The sequence below is a fragment of the Rattus norvegicus genome, chromosome 1, assembly GCF_036323735.1.
Source record: "Rattus norvegicus strain BN/NHsdMcwi chromosome 1, GRCr8, whole genome shotgun sequence".
NCBI lineage: Eukaryota > Metazoa > Chordata > Mammalia > Rodentia > Muridae > Rattus > Rattus norvegicus.
Window position 1 is genome coordinate 211031157 of NC_086019.1, and position 25455 is coordinate 211056611.

The following is a 25455-nucleotide window of genomic DNA, read 5'->3' on the forward strand; positions in this document are numbered from 1 at the left end:
CCTCCGGCCCCGCCTGCCGCGCACAGCGCCAGCGAGCCGCCGAGGGGCCGAGCCGGGCGGGCGGCGGGCGGGCGGGCGGACCGCAGCACCCCCTAGAGGCCGCACCGCTCGTGTCCGGGACACGAGTCTCAGTCCTGGACTGTTGTTACCTGAGTCTTGCACCAGATCGACCCAAGACCCCAAGCCATGGCCACTAACTTGATCGCATCTCCGGATGCTAAACTCCACGCTCCTACTCGGGCCTTTACCCAAGACCGTGGATCATAACAAGAATCCTGACACCGATCAAGACCCCATACTCAAATTTCTGAACATTCTCTCAAGATCATCATCTGACCTGACCTGACCGCAGACCTTGGATGACAATCCTGGACTTCAAACTCCCAACAGGACCCCAGACTCAGATCTTGGGCCACCCTCCTGACCACGAACATTTGTTGTTGTTCTTGTTTTAGAGAGGTTTACCCGTGTAGCCTCGGCTAGTCTGTAACTCACTATGTAGAGCAGGCTGCCCAAGAGATCTGCTTGCTCCCAAAGGCTGAAATGGATTAAAGGCATAGTCCATCAAACCATACTCTGATGAGGGCCGAACCTATTGTTTATATGTTTGTTTGTTTATTGTGTATGCCCAGACGGAGGTTCGAAGACAGGCAATTTGACAGTCAGTTCTTTCTTTTTACCACATAGGTCTCTAGGGATAGAATTCAAGGTCCTCAGGCTTGGTGGCAAGCATTTTACCCGCTGATCCCTCCTGTGTGCCTTCTTCCTTAGCCAACTCCTTCCTACTCTGTCTGCCCAGCACATGGGAGGCAAAAGCAGGTGCATTTCTGTAAAGCCAAAGCCAGCCAGGGCTAAACAGTGAGACCTGGTCTCAAGCTAGAGCACCTCTTTGCTTTCCAAGGACACTTTCAACCCAGTCTTCCCACTTCAGTCTTGGACACTTAGAAACTAATTCTCCTATCAACTCATGTCCAACAAAATAAGCACCCCCACTCCCTTGACTTCTTGACTACTTCAGGTGTAAACAAATCTGGGGGGGAGGGGTGTCAGTGGATGGCATCCCTAGACAGCCAGGTCTAAACCCAGACTGCTTTTCCCCACCTGCCACTATGCCCCCCCTCCTATGTCACCACTGACCTATCCATCTCTCAGGATTCCTATAACCGCTGCCCTCTGATGCAGGCTCCGAACAGAATGGTTGTCCTCAAATCTAGATCTGATGGGATTACTGTCCATTTAAGGCCAAACAACAGCTTAGTCTAGTCCCCCAGAGCTACCAAGAATAAAAAGTCTTGTTTTTGTTTCTGGTTTTGGTTTTTCCAGACAAGGTTTTTCTGTGTACTCCTGGATGCCCTGGTCACTCTGTAGACCAGGATGACCTCGGACTCAGAAATCTGCTTCCTTTTTGTTCTCCCAAGTGCTGGGGTCAAAGGTGTATGCCACTATACCCACTTGAGACTGTCAAGTCTTGTCTGGTTTTGTTTGGTTTGGTTTTTCAAGACAGGGTTTCCCTGTGTAGCCCTGGCTGTCTTGGAACTCGATCTGTAGACCAGGCTGGCCTTGAATTCAAACTCAGAGATTCACCTGCCTCTGACTTCCAAGTGCTGGGATTAAAGGCCTGAGCCACCACTGCCTGTCAGAAGTGTAAAATCTTTTTTTTCCCCCCACATGGAGAGGTTTAATGAGAGAAGAGTAGAAAAAGAGAAGAAAGGTGGCTGGCCATGAGTACGTGGAGGGGAGAATGGGGGCAAGAACAGAGGAGAACAAAGAGCAAGAGGGGGAAAGGAAGGTAAGAGGGAGTAAGAGCAAAAGTATAAAATCTTTTTTTTTTTTTTTTTGGTTCTTTTTTTCGGAGCTGGGGACCGAACCCAGGGCCTTGCGCTTCCTAGGTAAGCGCTCTACCACTGAGCTAAATCCCCAGCCCCAAAAGTGTAAAATCTTAAGGGGGCACTTTGGACCCCAATTTTCTGCTGCCCAAGCCAGGTTAGATGAATGAACGATAACTTGCATTTTGCTTTTGTGAAATAGAGTCTCACCGTGTAGCCTTTGGCTAGCTTGGAACTTACTATATAGACCAGGCTAACCTTGAATTTATAGAGATCTACCACCCTAGTGCCTGGCCTAGGCTAGAGTCTCTCTTTCTCTCTCTCATCCCCCCTCCTGCCCTGTTTTTGAGACATGATTTCTCTATGTAGCTGTGGCTGTGCTGGAATTCACTCAGTACACCAGGCTGGCCTCAAGCTCACAGAGTTTGCCTACTCCTGCCTCCTGAGTGCTGGGGTTAAAGGCCTGTGAAGGTGTCTTATGCTGAAGCATGAATGAGGGAGTCCTGTTGCCTTCTTTAGCTTGGTTCCCACCTTCCTCCAGGAACCTCATGGCTCATTGTTTGCTTTGCTTTGGGTTTCTGCTTTTCCATGGACCTGGAAGCCCTTTTATGTGCCTTCTTCCCTAACCAACTCTTACTTACCATTTCAGACTCACGCCCTGACCCCCTGACCCCAACTGTATCCATGTTCCATTCTACATTTAGCACTACTAGGACCTATTGCTTTTGTCTAAAACCATTGCCAATTAAATCATTCACTGTTGTACATTTTAAATTGGGGGGAAGGCAGACACTACATTATTACATCTCTGCACCTGAATTTCAGAAATGTTGATCTATGAGGAGAGAAAATCCACTGACTTCACTGTAACTGATGATCCATGGTTCATCTCTCTCTTGTGTGCAAATGAACATGTGTCACAAGTATGTATGCATATTCATGTGAGTATGAGTGCATGCTATGTGCAGGTATGTGTCTTTGCAGAGGTCTGGTCAATCATATATAATTTTTCAGGAGTCATCTATATACTTATTTTAATTAATTTTAAGACATTTTTTACATAAATCTTTTCGGAAAGAATTTATTCATTTTTAGAGCATTGATTGGTGTTTTGCCTGCATGTATGTCTGTGTGAGGGTGTTGGATCCCTTGGAATTAGAGTTACAGACAATTGTAAGCTGCCATATGGGTTCTGGGAATTGAACATGGGTCCTCTGGAAGAGCAGCCAGTGCTCATAACTGCTTAGCCATCTCTCCAACCCCTTAAATAAATCTTTTAAATCTTTCCATTTATTTTTATGTGGATTGATGTTTTGCCTGTATGCGGCATATCTGTGTATCTGTGTGAAGGTGTCAGAACTTCCGAAGCTGGAGTTACAGACAGTAGTGAGCTGCCGTGTGGGGGTTGGGAATTGAACCCAGGTCCTTTGGAAGAGCAGTCAGTGCTCTTTTTTTTTTTTTTAAAGAGTTATTTATTTATTCTATATAAGTACACTATAGCTGTCTTCAGACACACCAGAAGAGGGCATCAGATCCCATTACAGATGGTTGTGAGCCACCATGTGGTTGCTGGGATTTGAACTCAAGACTTCTGGAAGAGCAGTCAGTGTTCTTAGCTGCTGAGCCATCTCTCTAGCCCCGTAGTCAGTGCTCTTAACTATTGAGCATCTCTTTAGCCCCTTAAGATTATTTTTAATTAAAAAGTTGTGTGTGTGTGTGTGTGTGTGTGTGTGTGCGCACATGCACACACATGCTCGTAAGCATAACTGAATGTGGGTCATGAGTGCAAGTGCCTGCAGAATCAAGAATCAAGAATGGGGGTTGGGGATTTAGCTTGGTGGTAGAGCGCTTGCCTAGCAAGTGCAAGGCCCTGGGTTCAGTCCCCAGCTCTGAAAAAAAAAAAGAAAAAAAAAAAAAGAATGGGTGTTGGATCCCCTGAAGCTGGAGTTACAAGAATTTGTGAGCTGCCTGCTGTGGGAACTGGAAACTAAATTCAGATCCTTTCTACATACATTTTCTTAACCCTTAACCACCGAGCCATCTCTCTAACCACCTAATTCAGTTATTTTGAGACGGTCTCTCAAGTGGGACACGAAGCCTCATAAATCCACTAGTCTCCACCACCGCCATGCTGAGACCATAACTGCCTGTCACTGTGAGAGGCTTTTTATGTGGGTATGAGAAACTGACATAAGGTTCTCATGCTTTTTCAGCAAGCACTTTACCAACTGAGTCATCTCCCCATTATTCCTGGCTTATCTCTTGCCCTGCTGTGTCCATTTCAGGCCCAGACTCAGACAGTCATCGAGGTTTGATGGATGAATGAATGAATGAATGAGTGACCACACTCCTGAACACATGAAATTTGAAGCAGAATGGGGCTAGCAGCTCCAGCAGGACCAGTGCCTCTGACCTTTCCACAAGCACTGCCCTGACTGACTTTCCGAGACTGGGCCTGTAAGCACAGCCCCGCCCTGGGTTTTCTGGAACAGTTCCTATTTAAAAAAAAAAAAAAATCTGCTTGAAGAACTTGTCAGACAAGAGTCTGAGTGTGGGTTTGGAAATGCCAGCCCTCCTTTCTCTTCACTACCTGGAAACCCAGATGGGCTATCCCACCCACTGCCCCCACCCACTGTCCCACCCAGACCTTGTTCCCAGGGGCTGGTCTCCAGGGCATCCTTCAGGGATTCTTGAGATATGAGAAAGCAGTTTCAGGCCGCCAGGGAACCAGATAGTGTGAGGAGGTCTTTGAGATGGTGCTGCCCCCTGGTGGCGTCCAGAAGGAAGGTCAATTGTAAACTTGACCTTTCAGACCAGTTTCAATCATTTCCTTCTTTCTACAAATCATATCACATATCCAGATTGTTCTGGATTGGGCCACATGAGATGCTGACAGTGCAAAGAGGAGAGGAGGACCGTTTCTGCTCAGGGTGATCATACGTTTTGAAAACTCAGTCCACACTGAGCTCGTGATCCCATCCACCTCTCTAACCTGCTCCCTCCTCCCCTTGAAACCTCCATCTTCCAAAATATTATGAGTCTTCTTCAACTCCTTGCCTGTCTCTGATCCCCATAAACTCACCAGCACCATCTGTATGAAGCACAGCGGCCTCTTCTCAGCCTCACTGTCTCTGCATTGTGCCTTTCCCTACTTGAATTAAATGATACTTTGACAGGTCTAGGGCCTAGAATAATTAATGCCCATCTGCTTCCAGTGGACTGTGAGACTTAACAACCCTGCCTGGCCTATGCATCTCTCGGTTAGGTGTCCTCCCTCCCCTTCTCTGCTCTCCAGCCTGAGCTGGACTGCCCACCTCTCCTCAGGTCCTCTGCTCAGCCTGCTGTTCTCAGAACATTACCTTCAGAGGGTAAAGGGCTCTGTCTTTGTGTTCCTGTTTGTGCTGGTCAGTGTAGAATCCCTCATGGCCAGCATATAACTCGGGTTGATCTTGAACTTGTGTGGCAACTTTCCTGGTTCTGTTTCCCCAGAGATGGGAACAAACTACTACCTCCCTTCTCCCCCACTTCAGGGGATAGAATTCAGGACATTTTAGTGCTGGAGAGATGGCTCAGGGGTTAAGAGCACTCGCTGCAGTCTTTTAGAGGACCTGGGTTTGATTGCTAGCACCCACATGGCAGTTTACAACTTTCTGTAACTGCAGGAAATTAATATCATCTTCTGACTTCCATAAGCACCAGGCACTCATGGTACACATACATAATGTAGGCAAAACATACATACACATGAAATAAAATAATTTAGAACCTTTCACATGCTCTAGTACTGAGAATTATTTCATTTGAGGTGTGTGTGTGTGTGTGTGTGTGTGTGTGTGTGTGTGTGTGTGTGTTTTAAAGGGTTTCACTATGTTGCTTTGCTGTTGTCTAGACTGGAACTTACTATGTAGCAGGCTATTCTTGAACTCACAGAGAGCACCTTTACCTTCCCAGTAGTGCCTGGAAAAAAGACATGCTACCACTGGTGGTTTGCTGACTGGTCTTATGTCGACTTGACACAAAATAGAGTTATCAGAAAGGATGGAATCTTGAGAAAATGCCTTTACAAGATCCAGTTGAGGCTGGAGAGAGAGATGGCTCAGTGGTTAAGAGCACTGGCTGCTCTTCCAGAGGTCCTGAGTTCAAATCCCAGCAACCACATGGTGGCTCACAACTATCTGCAGTGAGATCTGATGCGCTCTTTTGGTGTGTCTGAGGACAGCTACAGTGTACTTATATAACATAAATAAACCTTAAAAAAAAAAGAAAAAAGACGATCTAGCTTTTTTTTTTAATTATTTATTTATTTATTTTATGTGTAAGTACACTATAACTGTCTTCAGACACACCAGAAGAGGGCATCAGATCTCATTACAGGTGATTGTGAGTCACCATGTGGTTGCTGGGATTTGAACTCAGGACCTCAGGAAGAGCAGTCAGTGCTCTTAACCGCTGAGCCATCTCTCCAGCCCCCGATCTAGCTTTTTTAAAAAAGATGTATATATATATATATATATATATATATATATATATATATATATATATATATATATATATATATATATGAGTACACTGTAGCTGTCTTCAGACACATCAGAATCAGAAGAGGGCATCGGATCCCATTACAGGTGGTTGCGAGCCACCATGTGGTTGCTCAGAATTGAACTCAGGACCTCTGGAAGAGCAGTCAGTGCTCTTAACTACTGAGTCATCTCTCCTGCCTGATCCAACTTTTTAAGAATGAAATGTGGTTGCATTTTCTTAATGTTATTGATAGAGGGGGGCCAAGCATTGTGGGTGGTTCCACCCCTGAGCTGGGGTCTTGAGTTCTATAAGAAAGCAGGCTGAGGGCTGGGGATTTAGCTCAGTGGTAGAGCGCTTACCTAGGAAGCGCAAGGCCCTGGGTTCGGTCCCCAGCTCCGAAAAAAAGAACCAAAAAAAAAAAAAAAAAAAAAAAAAAAGAAAGCAGGCTGAGCAAGCCAGTCAGCAGCACTCTTCTATTGCCTCTCCATCAGTTCCTGCCTCTAGGTTCCTACCTTGTTTGAGTTCCTGTTCTGATTTCCTTCAATGATGAAAAGTGCTGTGGAAGTGTATGCTGAATAAACCCTTTCCTCTCCAACTTGCTTTGGTCATGGTGTTTTGTTTTTTCACAGCAATAGAAAACCATTAACTAGGACACCTGGCATTAAAAAATTGTTTTTTTTTTTGAGGTAGGGTCTTACTATATATCCTTGGCTGGCCTGGAACTTGCTATACAGATCAAAGTGGTTTTAAACTTCCACTGATCCTCCTGCCTCAGTCTTTGAAGTCTGAGTTTCAGACATGAGTCATCACACTCTACTTCTTGTGTTGTTGCCATTGTATTTTTTTTAAATTATCTATTTTATGTATATGAGTACACTGTAACTGTCTTTAGACACACTAGAAAAGGGCATCAGATCCCATTGCAGATGGTTGTGAACCACCATGTGGAAGCTGGGAATTGAACTCAGGTCCTCTGGAAGAGCAGTCAGAGCTCTTAACCACTGATCCATCTCTCCAGGCCATTGCTGTTATTGTGTGCATGCGTGTAGTGCATGTGTGTGGCTGCGTGTGCTGTAACACGCATTTGAAGGTGAGGAGACAACTTTGTGAGGATTGTTCTTTCATTTACACTGGTTCCAAGACCTAACTTAGATTCCCAATCTGGAGGGTCCTATTTGTTTTAGACAAAGTCAATGTATGTTCAAGCTGGTCTCAAAATCACCATCTTCTTGTCTCAGCTACTCAAGTACTGGGATTACAGGTTCCTGCCACCAGAATGCAGGTTGCATGTTCTTAGCTTCTTACCAGATTCTCATGACCCTCTTCTGAGTAGCAGCACTTTCCCAGGGACCCTTAAGGTCATGCAATTCAGCCCTGTCCCAGCTCTATCTGGAACCTGCTTTTCGAAGTTTTTACAGAGGCTAAGATTCCAGCTTCAATGTTCTGGATCTCAGCTAGACCCCTAGTTTTGGCCTCATCCCTGCCATAGTTTTGGTCCCATCTAGACCCACCCTTTTAGATTCAATGTGCATGTATTTCTGCAACATATGGAGGTAGTGTTCATGGAGGTCCCTTCTATGACAGGACACTTAATACTGGCTTGTAAATGTTTGATTTACTGTCTGGTAGCCCTCACATTGGTACTGAAGTGTTTGATGGCTGGATCTGAGAACTATCCTTTACTAACCCTGTCCAGTGCCTTGGTCGTTTCTTATCTGTTCTGAACCAGCATGGGTGAACAGATGATGTGCAAAGCTCTGGTAGGGTAGAATCTTGGCCTGTTGACTCTGCCACCAGTTGAGGGGTCTTCTCATTTTTTTCTCCAGGCATCCTCTGAAGTCTTTTATCTCATTTCTCTTCTGCCCTCTACCTGTCTGTCACTTTTCCACTTTTGGGTCTCTCAAAGTGCATTACTGTTTTCCAGCACCCTCCTGGCTCATAGGAGTCAGCAGCTGGAAATCTCTGTACTCAGCCTCTAGAGTAGGATTGACAGGATAGGGAAAGGTAGGGGACTGGATCCGGCCTAGTGCTTTCTGGCTTCCAGCTTCTGTCCTGGCTTGGACTATATTTGTGGCCTGGAAATACATAGGGAAGAGGAAGAAGGATTCTGCATCCAGAGTATAAAGCAGCTAATATCCAAGCCACACTTAGCAAATTGGCCTGGGGGTTGTTATGGGGGCAAAGTTGGCATGGGGGACCCCCATATATATCATTTGAAGGGCCCTATGCAAATAAAATAGAAAGATGGTTTATTAGTTAATATCACATGCTATATAATCATAGAGCCCTAGTTCAGATTCCAGTACCTAGTAAGCCAGTCTTGCAACTCCAGCTCCAAGGAATATGATGTCCTCTTCTAGCTCCAAAGCACACAGGCACATACATCTCTTTCCAGCTGAACACACACTCTCTGTCCCTGTCTCTGTCTGCCTCTCTGTCTCTCTCTAATAGGCTCTGGGCTGGAAGGATGGCTCAGCGATTAAGAGTACATATTGCTCTTATAGAGTACTATCCCAGCATCCAAGTCTACTACAAACTCCCATAACCCCAATTCCAGGAAATCAAATGCTTTCTTTGGCCTGAGGGCACTGCCCTTGTACACAAACCATACTCATCCACATACATAATACACATAACTAAAAAACAGAAATCAGGGACTGGAGAGATCATCAGTTAAGAGCACTGGGGTTGGGGATTTAGCTCAGTGGTAGAGCACTTGCCCAGCAAGGCCCTGGGTTCTGTCCCCAGCTCTTGGGGGGGTGGGGGGGAGCACTGGCTACTCTTCCCAAAGACCTGCCAAGATCTAATTTCAACATTTGTAACTCCAGTTCCAGGGGTCTGATTCTTCTTTCACCTCCATGACACTAAACATACACATGGTGGTACACAGACATACATGCAGGCAATGAATATACACACAAATTAGCTGGTTATAGTAGTTCACACCCTTAACCCCAGCTCTTGGAAAAGTAGAGGCAGGTGGGTCTCTGAGTTTGAGGCCATCCTGGTCTACACAAGGGTTCTAGAATAGCCAAGGCTCCATAGAGACCTTGCTCCAAAAACAAAACAAAAAACCTTAAGTAAACTAAAAGGGAAAAAAATTTAAGATAGGGTTTCTCTGTGTAGCTCTGACTGTCCTGGAATCACTATGTAGACCAGGCTGGCCTTGAACTCAGAGATTAAAAGCTTGCAAGCACCACTCCTAGCTCTTTAATATGAATTTTAGGTATTAAATAGCATCGGGGTCAGTCACTGAAATGCTCTTGCTCCTGAGTTGGACTGAAAAACATTGGTCCTCAACCTTCCAAATTCTGTGCCCCTGGTGGCAAGGATGAGAAGAGAGGCAAAACTGACAATTCCTTCTTCTCTGCTAACACCCAAATAGCTCATCTTCAGGAAACTTAGTGTTCCATTGGTTTCTAGAGCATACAGCAGAGTGTCAGTTTAGGGCAGCAGGATGAATAAGAACCCATTCCTCCTGAGATAGTGGGGATTTCTGGCAGTAGGCAGTGCTTCTTTAGAGGTTGACTAAGCAACAGATGTTGTCACATGGTTTACCTAGAGTTGGGATAAATGCCAGCCACAGGCCATCTGGAGGCTTCAGGCAGGCACTAATCTCAAGGAGGTGCCTAGTCTGTGGCTTCAGCATGTGGAGGTTGGGCCTGAGAGGTCAGAAATGCCCAGGCTGTTCCCAGGAACTGCTCTAAGACTGTTTATTTTGGGGGAGGTCCTTTAAACTTACCATGTAAAATACTTATACATGCATTAAAAAGTTTGCTTTTGGGGTTGGGGATTTAGCTCAGTGGTAGAGTGCTTGCCTAGGAAGCGCAAGGCCCTGGGTTCGGTCCCCAGCTCTGAAAAAAAGAACCAAAAAAAAAAAAAAAAAAAAAAAAAGTTTGCTTTTGGGGTGGGAGTTGGGGCTGGAGAGATGGCTCAGCAGTTAAGAGCACTGACTGCTCTTCCAGAGGTCCTGAGTTCAATTCCCACCAACTACATGGTAGCTCACAACTGTCTATAATGGGATCAATGCCCTCTTCTGGCATGCAAATATGACAGAGCACTCCTATACATTAAAAAGTGTCAGACTCCTCCATGATGCCCTCTGACCTACAGGCATGGAACCCCACATGGTTACAAAAACAGACTCCTCCAGTTGGTATGCTATGGTATATGTACATGTCTGCATTTTGACATTAAAAAAGGTAGTAAGTATACAGACTTATACCACAGATGTTTCTGTCCAGAGCGGTGGGGCCAGCACTCCCTGGTTTTAGGTAGATATCAGCATGTCTGTAAACCTTCTGACATCCTCTTAGACATAGACATACACATACACCAAAGGAGAAAGGGGTTAGTTTTTGTTTTTAAAGTCTTTTTATTTAAAAACAAAAACAAAAAAGAAAACCAAATCAAAATATTTCCCATTGGAGGCTATTTCTTTTTTTGTCTTTTAAAAATTTTATTACACAAATATCTCCCATTCCCGAGTGTCAGAAGAAAGACATCTTTGCTCTTTCTAAAACCAAGTGGGGAACTTTTAGAAAACAAAGTCCAACTAGCTTTCTCCTTCCCTGACCCAAAATAATGCCAATGTGTCAGCTGGTGGCCTAAGACTCATTCCCTTAATGCTTACATTTAATTTAAAAATCTTAGCACAACATTGGAGATCGACTCTAAATAAGCAACAAAAAATATATATTTACAATATTTCCCGCCCCCCCAAAAAACCAAACCCTTTAAACATAGTGACTTTAGGAGTTTTATTTATTGAGCAGTTATTTTTTTTAATCACCAAGTGATTTTATATTATATATATATAATTATATATATATAATTTTCTTCCTTTCCTTTGTGGTTTTTTGCCCCAGTATGTGGAAAGATGAAGGCAGAGATCTGGTCCTGCAGTCTGAGGCCAGGCTCTGGCAAGACCACAGCTAAGAGTAGGTGCAGGACTATAGATCTGCATGTTCTATGTCCTCAGAGACACTTCTCTCTTTTGCAAGGACCAACTCTCACCTCTAAAAACCATTCTCCCTCATAGTCTTAAAGAAAAGTAAGACCCAGCAAGGGCTTCAGTCCATCTGCCACCATCCTGAGCTCCCTTTTCAACTGACAAATTTCTGTGCAGTAAAATGCTTGTTTTCTCGAAATCCAAATGCAAAGACCAAAACCCAGACAAGCCATCAGCTTAGAAATTTCTGTGGATGAACTGTCCCAAAGGTCAGAGGCACTCTCCCGGCACAATCCCTGCTCTGAAAGGGTCTCTCCACCTCCCCTTTCATAAAAAGACAACAAACAAAACTTAGTAATTTTAGTATTTTCCACAGGAGCAACCAAAAAGAAAAAAAAGTCAGGAAGCTTCTAATTATAGGTCATTAATAGTATTAATAAAGTTTTTGCTCAACACCCAGGGTTCTTTACAGAAGTTCCCCTAACGGAGGCACTCTGGAATAAGTCACTGGCGTTTCCTCAACATTTCAGTCCCAGAATTCTGGGACCTGAAGACCAATGGAATGGCAGAGGGTCAAGGGAGCAGACTGCTGTTTTTAAGGTGCAGCCAAGAGAAATCAGCAGATTGGAAGAACCAATACCACCCCTTGCCAGAAACCCAGTTTTCCTGGAAAAAGTCTGGTTATTGCCAGGGTCAAAGCTGGGTCGGGTGGCAGAGGGGACACTTCTGCCTCTATTGCTTTGGCAGTGGCAAGGGTACAGTTAGCATCTCTCCTTGGGCAGTTCACACTTCAGACTCATGGTGCCCGGGCTCTGTCCCCTCCTGATGGAGTTTAGGAAAGTCTGAGGCTAGATTACAGGAAATGGGGTGGGAAGGGGTATGTTTAGGGTTAAGAGAAGGCGGGGCAAGGCTGTGCTATCAATTATCAATCTCCTATGGGGAGATGGGGAGCAGAGTGCAAATTTGCATGTATCACTGACAAACTCTGGCCACAGGCCTCTGCTGAGCATCTCCTCATACTCTAAATATTGACCCAGAATAGTTCCGACCATTTTCTTTCTTTCTTTCTTTAAAGTGCAAAAAGCTCTCTGCTGCCCTAGAGAGAGGATCTTTGGACAGGCCGTTCAATGCAAAGTAAAAGGGGGCAGCTGATGGGGCTTGAAGAGGGGCAATGGAGGAGTGGGAGACATCATGCTCCTCTCCTTCCCTGCACATATGTGCAGCACACTTAGCCAGACACACAGGCACATGCACACACACTTCCAAGGCTGCAGGCAGAGGGTAGGTTTTCAATCAGGACTCCCCTTAAAAGGCACCAGGTCAGTGAGCTGCTAGGTTATACACAGGCCTGGGCTCAGAGGGCCATGCTAAACCAGAGCCCAAAAAAGCCTGGCTTGGAGGAAGGTGGGGATTCGACCAGTCTTCTGTTTCCCCCACCTGGAGAAACATGCTGCTCCTTCTGAGGACACAAAATCTGGAAAAGCCCTGCTTACGCAGGAGACAGGACAAATGGGAAGGGGCAATTGGTGGGCAGTAACAGGGGTGGGGGGCGTGGTGGGGGGGATAATGATGCCTGCCTTAGAATATGCCTGGGGAGCAATGACATGGGGATTCCTGGGGCAGAGTTCAGCTCCTCTGAAGAGCCTTTGATAACCCCAAGTAAGTGCAACAATGGACAAGTGCACCGGTGACTAGTGGAAAAATTACGGAGTGATGGCAGAATAGGGACTGATTATATGAATGAGTGTTGGACAGCATCAAGCTCAGGGACAAGAAAAAAGGGCTATCATAGACATGGAGCAAAGCTTCAGACAACTCACAGCACCATTGAGACCTGCCAGGCCTGGTGTTTCTAGGGCTGCTGGCTCCTCCTGCGGAAGCCGGGAGAGTTTAACGGAGGAGAGACACGCAACGGACACCATGAGGAGAATCTGGCCATTCTCCCTAGAGTTTGCTCAGAACCAGGCACTGCTGGGGACTATGGGTGAGAAGGGAGGGTTCTTAGCCCAGTGCAGGTGAAAGATGCACAAATTCCCCCAAACTGAGAGCCCAGCATCCTAGCTGGCAGACGAGCAAGCAAGCAAGGTACTGGGATAGCACAGCCTGTGCTTTCTCCTTGATCAACCTCTCCTCTCTTTTCCTTGGGAGGGAGAGGAGCAGGCAATAACCTTGGTGTCCACCAACCTCTCTCTGCCCCACCTGTGGGAGAAGGGCTCAGAGAAAAAGAGAGCAGAGAGGGAATGTGTCGTTGGCCTCAGAGCCTGCGAAGGGTCAGGGAGAGACTCTCCTTGATGGGAAGGCAGGGGAAGATTTTCCTGTTCAGTCTGGGCTGAGCATGTCTTAGCTAATCTTCTGTATCAGTTTCTCATCAGACAGGCAGTAGAGGCTGTTGATGGACAAGTCTGAGATGAAGTGCTCACAGGCTTTTCTTGTGATCTGTTTGCATCCTCGAAGGTCAATCAAGGTGACATTAGCAATTCTCCTTAGGAAGAACAGGGTCTGGTCTGTCAGTTTATTGCAACCTGTAGGCAACATGGCCAAAGAGAACAGAGATCACAAACATAGCCACAGAGGCCCATTTCTGCCACCCTGTTATCTCAGTATCTTTCTCCAAAGCTCTTTGTCACCACTCAGAGATACCAGGGTTGCCATCAGTACTGCTGCCTCTTGATGGAGGACCACAGGCAAGTTCGTAGTAGCACAAGGGCCATTTGGCTGACCAAACTACAGCTGGACAGCAGCCAAACATGGAGGCATCTGAGTTTACTACTCACCTCAGAGATCTTTCTTTAAAAAATTAATAGAAGTCTCTTAATCTCATGCAAATGCAACTTTCTCATTGTTTTGAGAAAGTCTCTCTATGAAGATCTGGCTGGCCTTGAACTTAAGAGACATCTGCATCTCAAGTGCTGGGATTAAAAAGGGTGCGTGTCACAACTGGCTAGATGTACGTTTTTATCTATTATTTATTTTCTTGAGACAAAGGGTCTCACTATATAGCCCTGGCTGAATGCAAACTCAAGAAATCTACCTTCTACTGCTTCCAAAACACTGTTATTAGATTTAAGGTGTTTGCCACTATGCCCAGCTGCAAATTAAAAAAAAAAAAAATTGTTTTGTATTACTGCGTGTGCATGCTGATATGTGAATAGGTACTCAAAAGCCTAGACAGTGTCAGATATTAAGATGCTAGAGTTACAGGTGTTTATGACCCAGCTCTCTATCCCCATGCAGACGTGGACACGGTTCAGAGACCAAGGATATCACCTCATACAAACAGAGAACGTACCCGCCATGTTGAGCTCTGTAAGGGAGTATCGAGTGGAAGACCCGACAGCAGTGAGCAGGTTGGAGGACTGATCTGTAAGGTGGCTGCAGTGACTGAGGTCAAGTCGAGACAAAAGGGGCATGTGGCGAATAATGAGTCGGAGAGTGGCATCGGTGATGTCAAGGCCTGCCAGCCGGAAGTCAGTCATGTTCCGGAGTTTGCTTCGATTGTCTTGACCTGTACAGGCAAAAGAACTTAGATCAAAACTTTTAATTCTCTACTAAAGACCCAAGTGGCAGGAGTATGCACTGGTTAGGACCCCCTTGACAGAGTTAAGCAGAACTGCCTACACTCAACCCTTCATGTAGGGAGCAAACAATGTACAGAGATTATTTCCGTCTTTTCAGTGGCAGAGTAAATGCCTCACTTTCAAAGTGGTGTGTGGAATGAGCCCTCTTTCCTCAGTCCTGTGATTCTGTTACCATCTATCATTCAAAAAAACTTTCAAAGTTTTGCTCTGAGTCAGAAGTCTTGCAAAATTTGATCAGGTTTATGCTCTCTGGGCCCAAATTCTTATTATTTATAAAATGAGGGGGTGGGGGGTGGGAAGCCACTGGAGAAATGGCTCAGAGGTTAAGAGCACTGACTGCTCTTCCAGAGGTCCTGAGTTCAATTCCCAGCAACCACATGGTGGCTCACAACCATCTGTAATGGGATCTTCTGGTGTCTGAAGACAGCTACAGTGTACTCACATACATAAGATAAATAAATCTTTTTTTTTTTTTGGGTTCTTTTTTTCGGAGCTGGGGACCGAACCCAGGGCTTTGCGCTTCCTAGGCAAGCGCTCTACCACTGAGCTAAATCCCCAACCCCAATAAATCTTTTAAAAAATTTTAGAGAATGGACTTCTTCCTGTTTGTTTGCTTAGTTATTTGCTTGTACATAACCAGCACTTGAATTTTAGCCTTGTATACTTCCAATTTTTCATAGTTTAATTCTGAGACCTTAAATTTTAAGCTCTATCTTAAAAAAAAAAAAAAAAAAAAAAAAGTTAAAACAGGTAAGTGAGGCAGGCCCAGAGCATACCTGGCTTATCTGTGGGTGGAGTCAGCAAGTCCCGAATTTGAGGGTCTTTAATTCCTACTGCCCACCGAAGATCAAGGGTCCTGAGAAGGGGGCAGCTGGAGGTGCTGAGGGCAGATACTGCAGACCAGGAACAGCCTGCTAGGAGGAGGTCTTTTAATCCTGCAACAAATGGAAACAGACATACAACATACTCTACTTATAGAGAATTCAAATCCTCTGTTACCAGATGTTCTGAGCAAAATGGAAGGATCTCTAGCCAACTGGGGAGGACTATGTTCTAATCTAGTAACAAAGTCTAAAGATTCTCAGTGTCAAAGCTTCCAAGTTGTAACTTTTACTTTGGTGTTAAAATCAATAGCTGGAACGCCAGATGGTAGTGTCCCATACCTTTAATCTCAGCACTCAGGAGGCAGAGACAGACAGAAAACCTATTCTACAGAATGAGTTCCCGGACAGTCAGAGCTACACAGAGAAATCCCGTCTAGAAAAGACAAACACACAAACAAAACAAAAAACCCAAATGCTGGAACTGGGTGTGGTAGCATACTCTCAATCCCAGCACTCAGAAATAGGCAGGCTCATCTCTTTGAGTACTGAAGAGTGAAAGCATCTCAAAACACACACACAGACACACACACAGACACACAGACAGACACAGACACAGACACAGACACAGACACACACACACACACACACACACCCTCACACTGCTGAGCACTTCAGGGAGATGGCTAAGAAATCAAAAGTTTACACTCACTGGAAAGACCAGAATTCATTTCCTCAGAAACCATAATGCCAGGTGGACATGGCATCTTACAGCATTGAAAAGAAGAGATGGGGACACCACGAGCTGGACAGCAAGACCAGCCAGCCATAGCAGATGCAAGCCCCGTGCTGTCTGACAGACTCTGTCTCAACCTTTGAAGTAGACGAGTGACCTAAGACTCCTAATACACATGTACACACAAGTGCACACTCGTCAAACATTCACACATATGAAAAGAAGGAAAATAAAGACCAGTCACTAAGTTTCTACTAGAGCAGTAGATGCTGTGGGGCTTCTGTCTTTCTGGGACCTTAAGATGCCAAAGGGTTAACAAAGAGCTGATGCAGCAACCTAATGCCACTCTCTCTTTATCTAGTGCAGTCACCAATCCAGTAATGCCTTACGCAGTGGCCGTTACGATGGCCTCCCAACAGCCATGGTCCAGGATTACTTCCCCAAACTGCACTGCATCAGTTCTAAGCAGTGTTGATAATAGCCTAATGTTTCCTGCTGGTCCTCTGGGCCCTAGAACAGTGGCAGGTCTGGCTGCTCACCTACCTGGCAGCCTATTGACCAGCCATGTCAGCTGCTTTTTGGAGATGTTAGTCCAACTAAGGTCCAGGCTTACTGGCTGCCGCTTGATGATGCCACTGAGAGCCTGGGGCACGATGGCCTTACACCTACTCAAGTCAATTTTTGTCCAAAGTCGTTTGTCACAGCACCTGTTAAGAGGGAAGAGAATTTAACTAACTTGATATTACTGTCAAAGATGCTCCCAAGGCACTCTGCTAAAAGGCTTCTGGTAAATACCTGAAGGTCATTCCTGTAAGTTTTCCTGTAGAAAACCAGAAATCACTACCTCAGAGTCAGGCAAAAAACTGCCCTTTAAAAAAAAAAAACCAAAAAAACTAGACACTTTGCAAATCCAGGATAGGCAGGGCACGGGGTTTGGCATGTTTATACAATGGTATACTGTATTCTCTTCCTTTGTACTAAAATGGTGTGGCTCCTATTATATAGTGTACAGAAACATTTCAACAATATTTAGAAATAGACTTTAATCTTCAACTTGGTTACAAGACTGACCTCTTACTGTCTAGAATTTCATAGCTTGATTCTTTCCCATGTTAGTTGTAGTTACATGGAGCTGAGGGAGATGAAGGATCTACCCAACGCTATCACATCTTGCCTTGAGCCTATTACTGTCACAGGCCAAGTGACGCTTTCTCTCAGCCTGGACAGCTCTCTTCCACCCTAAGGCATTTGCTTCCCTGCTAGCTTAACATCTTGCCAGTCCATCCAAAACTGAAAGTGAGAGGTCTTTCTACCACACTCTACAATGTAATCTCCACTCCTGAGCTCAGCCTGCCTGGCAGAACACAAGGAAATATGTATTGGGAGTCTTATGTGCCCTGGCCTGGAAACCAAGGATTAGAGACTAGGAAGCCTACTTGCTTGACCAAAAAAAATGTAATATGAGTAGGTCACAAATTCTAAGTCAAGAAGTAAGATTTGTACTGGCAAAGGTATTACAATTGACAAAAATCTCACTGATAGCACACTGTTGATGGTAGGAGTCCTTAAATAAAAAAAAAGAAAAACCCAAACAAAATACACACTACATCAGACCCACCCCAGAGGCTCTGATTTAGCAGGCCTGGGGATCTGCTTTTCTTTACTTCTCATGCTTTAGCACAGATTGGTCTGGGGCTATACAGCCCTTGCTCACCCCAAACTGCAGATCTTCCTGCCTGTGTCTCCTGAATGCTGGCATCATGTATGTAATACCACACTCTGGCACTACCATACTTTGACAAGTTTCCAGACATATATTTCTGGTCAAGACACCTGATTTTGGAAATAACAGTAATAGAGTGTGACCAAAATAAAAAAATTATACACCCTTAAACCTCAAGGTGCTCCGTAGCAATCTCTTCATTCATTAGCTCTAGGGACTTTCCCACTAAATGTCTGTTGAACCGGCGGAGAAATGTTTCATTAGGAAGGATAGTTAAGTCTTAAGCTTCAGAAACGGGCTCTCCTTGTTGAAGAAAGGAAAAATTCAAGTTTGAGGGATAGTTAAAACTGGAAGCAAACACAGAAGGGGAGACCAAAGAGTACTAAAAATGGGAATATTAGGAGCACCTTCAAATTCATTTTGGAAAGTTTGCCACTCCTCTTGGTGAAATCATAGCTCGTCTCAGAATCTCAACTAGCACATGGTAAGTTAGGGGAGGGAAAACAAGCTCACAACCTATAAGACCCTAAGTAAGTTTTAGCACAAACTGTACAAATCCACCCCTTAAATTGGTTTCCCTCCCCCCAGTTGAAACAGGGAAACAATGAGCTGGCAGAAGACGAAAGGCTCCAATTCCCCTAACATATGCAGGTACAATGGACTACATCTTTAACAGCACCCACAGAGGCGGTCTGATACCCACAGACATCAAGGTACACACAGAAGCCCTGTTACCTACCCCCTGCCCGTTCCTGACCCCTGTATCCCTGCTCACCATTTATACCACGTCTTGCACACTCGCATACATTCACAAAGTTCTCTGCGGCTGAGGTAGCGGAAGACAGACATCCAGACCTCCCGCTGCATCCAGCTTTCGTCTCCATCCTGAGCCCAACTGCCCCGGCCATTCAGCCTTGCTGCACCCCCCTCCTCTGCACTGTCATCTTCCTCCTCCTCCTCCTCTTCCTCCTCCTCTCCCCCAAGCCCCTCCTCATCCCCACGCTGGGGGTTCCGGGCTGGGCAGTGCTGCATTAGCACACGGGGGTTAGGGCGAAGGTTGGCAGAGGAGGCCGTGATGGCCTGCAGCTTGGGCACAATGGATGTCCCGTGGAGCTCTTTGGTGGGCCTCTGTAGCGTGACAGTGAGGTACGATCCCCGGATCTTGGCTTTCTCAACTTCAGACAGCTCCTTTTTGCCGCTGGGATTGTTCTCCTTTTCCCGTACCATGGTGCGCTCTGTGGCTTGTAGCCGCAGCAACTGCCGCCGTTTGAAGCGTTCATCACGGCTGGCACTGTGGTGGTCGCTGGGGCCAGCCCCAGGGGATGACCGAGTCACCATACCCCGGGGAGAAACCGGGTCGTGGATGAGCTGCAGCATGGAAGTAGGTGAGTGAGGCGGGGGTGTGAGAGGCTCCTCGCAGCTCCTCAGGGGCCGTAGGACTTTGGCTTGTACAGCTTCTTCATCACTCTCTTCTATTTTCCGCTTCTGCAAAATGCACAGAAAAGAAACACCAGTGCCTTTTTTTCTAAACCTTTTAAAATAATAAGTAGAACCTGAGAGAAGCCAGGTCACTGCTGCCTAAGGGGGCCGTTTCCTCAGAGTATGTGATTCAGACTACCAAGATCAGCAACTGAGCTCACACAGCCAGGCCATAGAATGCTAATTTCAGAACACAAAATCCTTAAATGGTCACTTGGGAAACCTACCCATGAGAAAAGTTTGTGGCCATGTACAGAGGAATGGAATCTAGAATACAAGGCTCCTTGAATCTATATTATATCATATTCACTGCACCTCAATTTTTGGGTAACTCTTTGGGTAAAAATGCTACTTTAAGCATTACAACTCTACCACCATTTGTGTAAACTCTGCAGTATCTCAACTCAGTTCTGTCAGGAACCACGCCACTGCAGAGACCTCGTTATGATTATGGCGAAGAATCCTACAAAGCCCAGACATCATCCTGTAGTACCTGTGCGTTCCAGAAACTCGAAATATACGTCACTAAATATTCTATTAACAAGTCAGATTTTCCATAAGGAAACAATCTGTCACCAGTAACACTCTTGGTCTGTATCCCCCCCCCCCCCCAGCTGGGGACGAGCTAAATCCCCAACCCCCTGGTCTGTATTTCTTTTGTTCTTCACATTCCTGGTCAATGCTGAGGCAATGACCATCTCTGTTCTGGAGGCTATTTTGCACAGAATATTAAAATGTAGCAAAAACACAGCATCTGTCATTCTTAACATTCTTTTTTTTTTTTTTTTGGTTCTTTTTTTCGGAGCTGGGGACCGAACCCAGGGCCTTGCGCTTCCTAGGTAAGCGCTCTACCACTGAGCTAAATCCCCAGCCCCTATTCTTAACATTCTTAACAGCACTAATAAAGACAAATTAAAATGTTGCTAGTCCAAGAATGTGGAGAATGAGAACTCTGGTAGTAGTCAGTTCCAACAAACCCTTATCCTCAAAAATATTTCAATCGGCCTGACATGGTGCACACACCTCGATTTTCAGCACTAGGGAGGCAGACACAGTTGATCTCTTTAAGTTCAAAGCCAGCCTGATCTACATAGTTGAGTTCCAGACCAGCCAAGGTTACATAGTATTTTGTCTCAAAATAGCAAACAAAAAATCTTAACTAAAATTTCGACTGCCCTAGAGCGAGCTCAAGTGGAAGGAAAAAAAAAAAAAAAAAAAAAAAAAAGATGAGCAATTCCTTTAGGTTTCTTCCTCATGCCTATGCAGGATCCCTGAAGGACTGACAGGAGACCGCCATCTCCTGCTGTCTGTACTCTCAGCAGATCTAGCCTTGCCAGCTTGAGTAACCAGAGTCCTTTTGGCATGGCAATGCTACTGGTGACCATTAGGGCAACAACCTTAGGTGTCCTGGGCTAAGGTCATGAAGCTGGTCTCCCCTCTCTCTAGTAGAATAGCTGCTTCTGAACTGCACATTTGGGTGCATGGGGCAAGAAAGGACAAAGAGCTAAAGATGACACCCCCCCCCCCCAAAAAAAGGGAAACCCGCTTAATCGGAAACTCTAGCATATGAATCCAGCATGTAACAGCACTTGGAGGCCAAGCCTGGCTCCCCTCTAGTTACATTCCTCAATATAAATGTGCATCCTTTATTTTCCTACGCAATAGCCCAGGGATGGTACCTGCCTTTCTAGTACTCGTGTACTTTACTAGAACAAGTGGAACAGTTATTTAGCAATACAAAAATCAAAAACTAAAGATAAAACAAAAACACAAAAGCAAGCAAACAAATAAACAAACAAAACCCCCAACACACTGGAGGGGGAAGGGGAATAACCAAAAAAGGAGGATAAAAAGATACCAAACAGACAAAACCAAAATAATCTTGGGTCACACACAGAAAGCCTTGGATACTACTGTAAAGGCTAGTGCACAGCAACCTCCCAGACGGAACATTTCCTTTACCTGGGCTTTCTCCGAGCTGTCTTCCTGATAACACTTTGGACACTCCCAGCAATTTGGCAATTCCTCGTTAAGCAACCCCTCTCCATCCATCTATAGACAGATAGGGATGTTTTAAAAAGTTAGTCTCTCTTGCCTTCTACATCATAAAGTAAAACAGGTAGGAAAACAACTGGAAGAATCATCCATTTCTAAACATACTGGTCTACATGGGAATTTAAAGCCTGAAAGCTAATGAGCAACAACAGTTCTTTTTTTTTTTTTTAAAGATTTATTTATTATATATAAGTACACTGTTGCTGTCTTCAGACACACCAGAAGAGGGCATCAGATCTCATTACAGATGGTTTCGAGCCACCATGTGGTTGCTGGGAATTGAACTCAGGACCTCTGGAAGAGCAGTCAGTGCTCTTAACCGCTGAGGCACCTCTCCTGCCCCACAACAAACAGTTCTAACACTGGCTTTCAGCCACCTTGATTCTTGGCTGTTTGACCAAAGTTAGGCTCCCTGAACAGACTTTTCAGGGTCTGGGCCAGTTTAGATGAGTTTCTTCTCCTAAGTATCTCGTGTCAGTGGCACCAGACTCGACCTTGCTATTTGGGCAAACTATTGAGATTCAGAGATCAGTATTTCAGCCACTCATTGTTCTCAACTGTAACATGTAAATTCACATTAACAAGGTACACTCTCAATTGCTTGTGATATAGTAACACAAACGCTGGTTTGTGGTAAGAACTAAGTTCAAAGTGTTTATGGCTAGATACGGTGGCATTTGCTTGTAATTTCAACACTTGGGAGACAGAGGCAGGATTATCTCAGTAACTTTAAGGGCAGCCTAATTTACAAAGTTCTAAGTTCTTACTGAACAAGATGGGGAGGCTGGCTAAATGTATTTTCTCACCTCAGAGTAATTGGGATACTGGCATGTCATCATGCCAGTCACTCATGTACCTGAGACCTAAATTTGACCGATCCAATTTCACAGGCATGTTCCACCTGGGGCACTTTAGGAATATAGTATTTAAGCCATATCATATGATTCTACCTTTGAGGTTGCAGTCTAAATACCAGATCTCAACCACTCTTGCCACAATCCCTTTAAGCTTACAGCCTGAGATACAATGAGCGATGTAGCAGAGATGCCTAGGAGCTTGAAGCGCCCTCAAACATGTCTTCGAGTTTCATTACAGTGACTTTGAACGCACTGTCCAGGATCCCCTGGCACATGAACTGGCCTATTTTGTATACTGTTCTCTCTTCAAAAAATTATTAGACAGCCTGATTCACAGACACCTGGACAGTGGGCTATTGTTCTCCTTTGTGACTAGGGAGCTGCAAGTCCACGGTAGGGATAGTAGCTGCTCTTCTGACAGGTGTCCCAATCTTTTGTCAAGGGCCTTTAGGCATCTCTTTACCTGGAGGCAGCCAGGATGAACTATCTCGTTGCAGATGCAGCATTCCATGAGTTTCTTTTCAAAGTCCTGTGTCTCTTCATTCTGATCTACTTCTCCACAGAGAGAACATGTAACTGAATGAGGCAGTCTAGGCTACAAGAAGACAAAGATCAGAAGACCAGATTTTGAACCTTTAAATTTCATAGTCCCTTTAAATGAAGATAGGAGACTTGGCACACTTGGGATGTACGAAGACAAGGTAGTAAGCAGAGGGGGTTTTACTGGGGAAATGACTGACAAAGATGAGGGACTTAACTGTCTAGGAACTAGACTATTGGAGGCAATTAATTCACTGCTTGTTGGCTTGTCTTTTCTTATTAAGATAACTTTCCTTCCAAACCCACCTCAGCTGAGTCTCCCTGACTTAACATATACATAACTTCTCTGGCACCAATACCATTCCCTGCAAAGTTTTCACCCAGATCACTTACTGCTAAGCACTGTCTGAGGACACAGGACTGCTTCATGCGTCCAGGCCCACCAAATTTCTTCATGTCCCTGCAGTAGTGGCAGACTCCACATTCTCCTTGCACACAGGCTTTGCATTTCCTGCAGCGCACTCTTCTCCGCCTGGCTCCTGACACAATGGGGGAGGCTGCAGCAGGCCTTACAGGTGTTAGGCGCGGAGCCGGCTTCATGGTGTGAGGCTTTGTGATGGGAATTGTAGGAACCCTCACCTTTGGCCTGGTCGGAAATTTAAGCTGGAAAGAAGAAAGCAGTGCAGTCAACCATACTGTGTTGCTGTAAACCCGAAGAGGGCCAAATATTACATGGTAATGAACTTGGCAAAAAGATGTCTGTAGGCAAAACTGGCCATAGTAGATTTTTATAAATAAATCTTTATAAATAAATTTTTGTTGGAACAAAGTCATGCTCATTTATTTAAGCATGTATTCTCTATGGCCATTTTCAAATGCTATAGAACTATGACACATTTTGACTGTGTGGCATACAAACATACAGAATCTCAACACTGACAGAAAAACCTGCTAACACTGTTCTAACACTCTGCTATGTCTTTTAATTTAGAGAGCTGTAAGGCTTGCTTTGCTCCTCCCTAAAGCTTTCTGGGTTAAGTGCTGATAGTACTGATGGTAACTCTGAATAAACCCCTCAACAGGATGGCAAAGTCCTAGAAGGTGAAATTAGTCTTATGCATTTATCACTCCAAATGGAAGCACACACAACTTGTCATACTGCATCTAATAACATTTAAATGTGGAAAAAATTTCAATGTTTTTTGATTTTAACACGTGTTTATTTATCTGGCTAGAAACCTTTTCAAGGCATGAGAACCATATCTTATATTTTTTTAGTTTCTCATTTCTTAAATAATTTTCTGACATGAAATACCAACAGCCATAAATAACTGAATTGTTTTAGGGTAGTCTCTCATGACTGGCGAGACTCCTACACCCAGGAAGAGGGAGGTAGCTCTTTAAAGATACTATTCAAACTGGGTAGCATTGGGGGGCCAGAGGCCAAGTGGATCTTTTGAATTCAAGGACATTCTGGTCTACAGAGTGAGTTCCATGACAGTCAGGGCTACACAGAGAAATCCTATTGCAAAAAACCAAGGAGATAATATTCAACCCAACACTTTTAAACCATTTTCCTAAGTACTCCGGAATGTTAGAGCTTTGCAACTTTCAGGTAGGAAACACTGAAGAGAAGCTTTATTTAGTTCATGGTCAGGACAGAACACCCTGCCATGGACAGCAAGGTAAAAAGTTATAAAGGAAGTAAGCTACAAAAAACAAAACAAAACAAAACAACAAAACAAAACACCCCCTCAAATAAAAAACCCAGAAAATTCATTTGCTGATGGAAATTCTTTTTAACTTTGGCTGGGTGTGATAGTAATCTACCTGTAATCCTAGCACTTTAGAGGTAGAGGCAGGTCATGAGTTCAAGGACAGCTCTGTAAACTTGATGAGACCCTGTTTCAAAAAGGGGAGAGTGGTAAATTCGTCTCATCGTAAAAACAACAAAAAACCTTATAGTATTAAATACATATGTAGAGGTTTAAACTAGCTTTTAATCATATTTAGCCGAGTTTCTGGTTCAGAAGAATGGTATCTACTTTGGTCAACAATGCATCTGAACCCGGTAAGAGCTCTAGCAGGACAGTTTTGTTAAGTCAACTTCAAAGAGAGACAATTACCCTGAACTATGATGAGTCAGAACAAAACCAAGTAATGATTAACCATCTACCGATGGTTATTTATTTCCTCATTGAGATAGGGTTTTGATACGCAGCCCTGACTGGCCTGGAACTTACAACAACCTTCCTCCTTCTATTTTCTGAGTGCTGGGATCAAAGAAAGGCCTGTACCATATGCAGGCCTATTAAGTTTTTGTTGCTGTCTTGGTGAGACAGGGTCTCACTATGTAGCCCTGGCTGCC

At 44.8% G+C, this 25455-nt stretch overlaps 1 protein-coding gene across 5 annotated transcripts in view; it reads right to left on the reverse strand.

Moving 5' to 3' along the window:
- Positions 1-10702: 10702 nt before the first annotated feature.
- Positions 10703-25455, reverse strand: part of Kdm2a (lysine demethylase 2A) — an 83891-nt gene continuing 69138 nt past the window's right edge. For 4 of the 5 annotated variants that reach the window (XM_063268221.1, XM_063268223.1, XM_063268222.1 and 1 more), the window contains 8 exons: positions 23481-23750; positions 23011-23142; positions 21598-21687; positions 18932-19641; positions 16977-17140; positions 15653-15811; positions 14588-14803; positions 10703-13820 (listed from right to left, as the gene is read on the reverse strand). In XM_063268221.1, the coding sequence (XP_063124291.1) occupies positions 13639-13820; positions 14588-14803; positions 15653-15811; positions 16977-17140; positions 18932-19641; positions 21598-21687; positions 23011-23142; positions 23481-23750 (1923 nt within the window). In that variant the 3' untranslated portion in view covers positions 10703-13638. The remainder of the gene's footprint in view (positions 13821-14587; positions 14804-15652; positions 15812-16976; positions 17141-18931; positions 19642-21597; positions 21688-23010; positions 23143-23480; positions 23751-25455) is intronic. The other variant, NM_001108515.1, reaches the window with a different exon arrangement.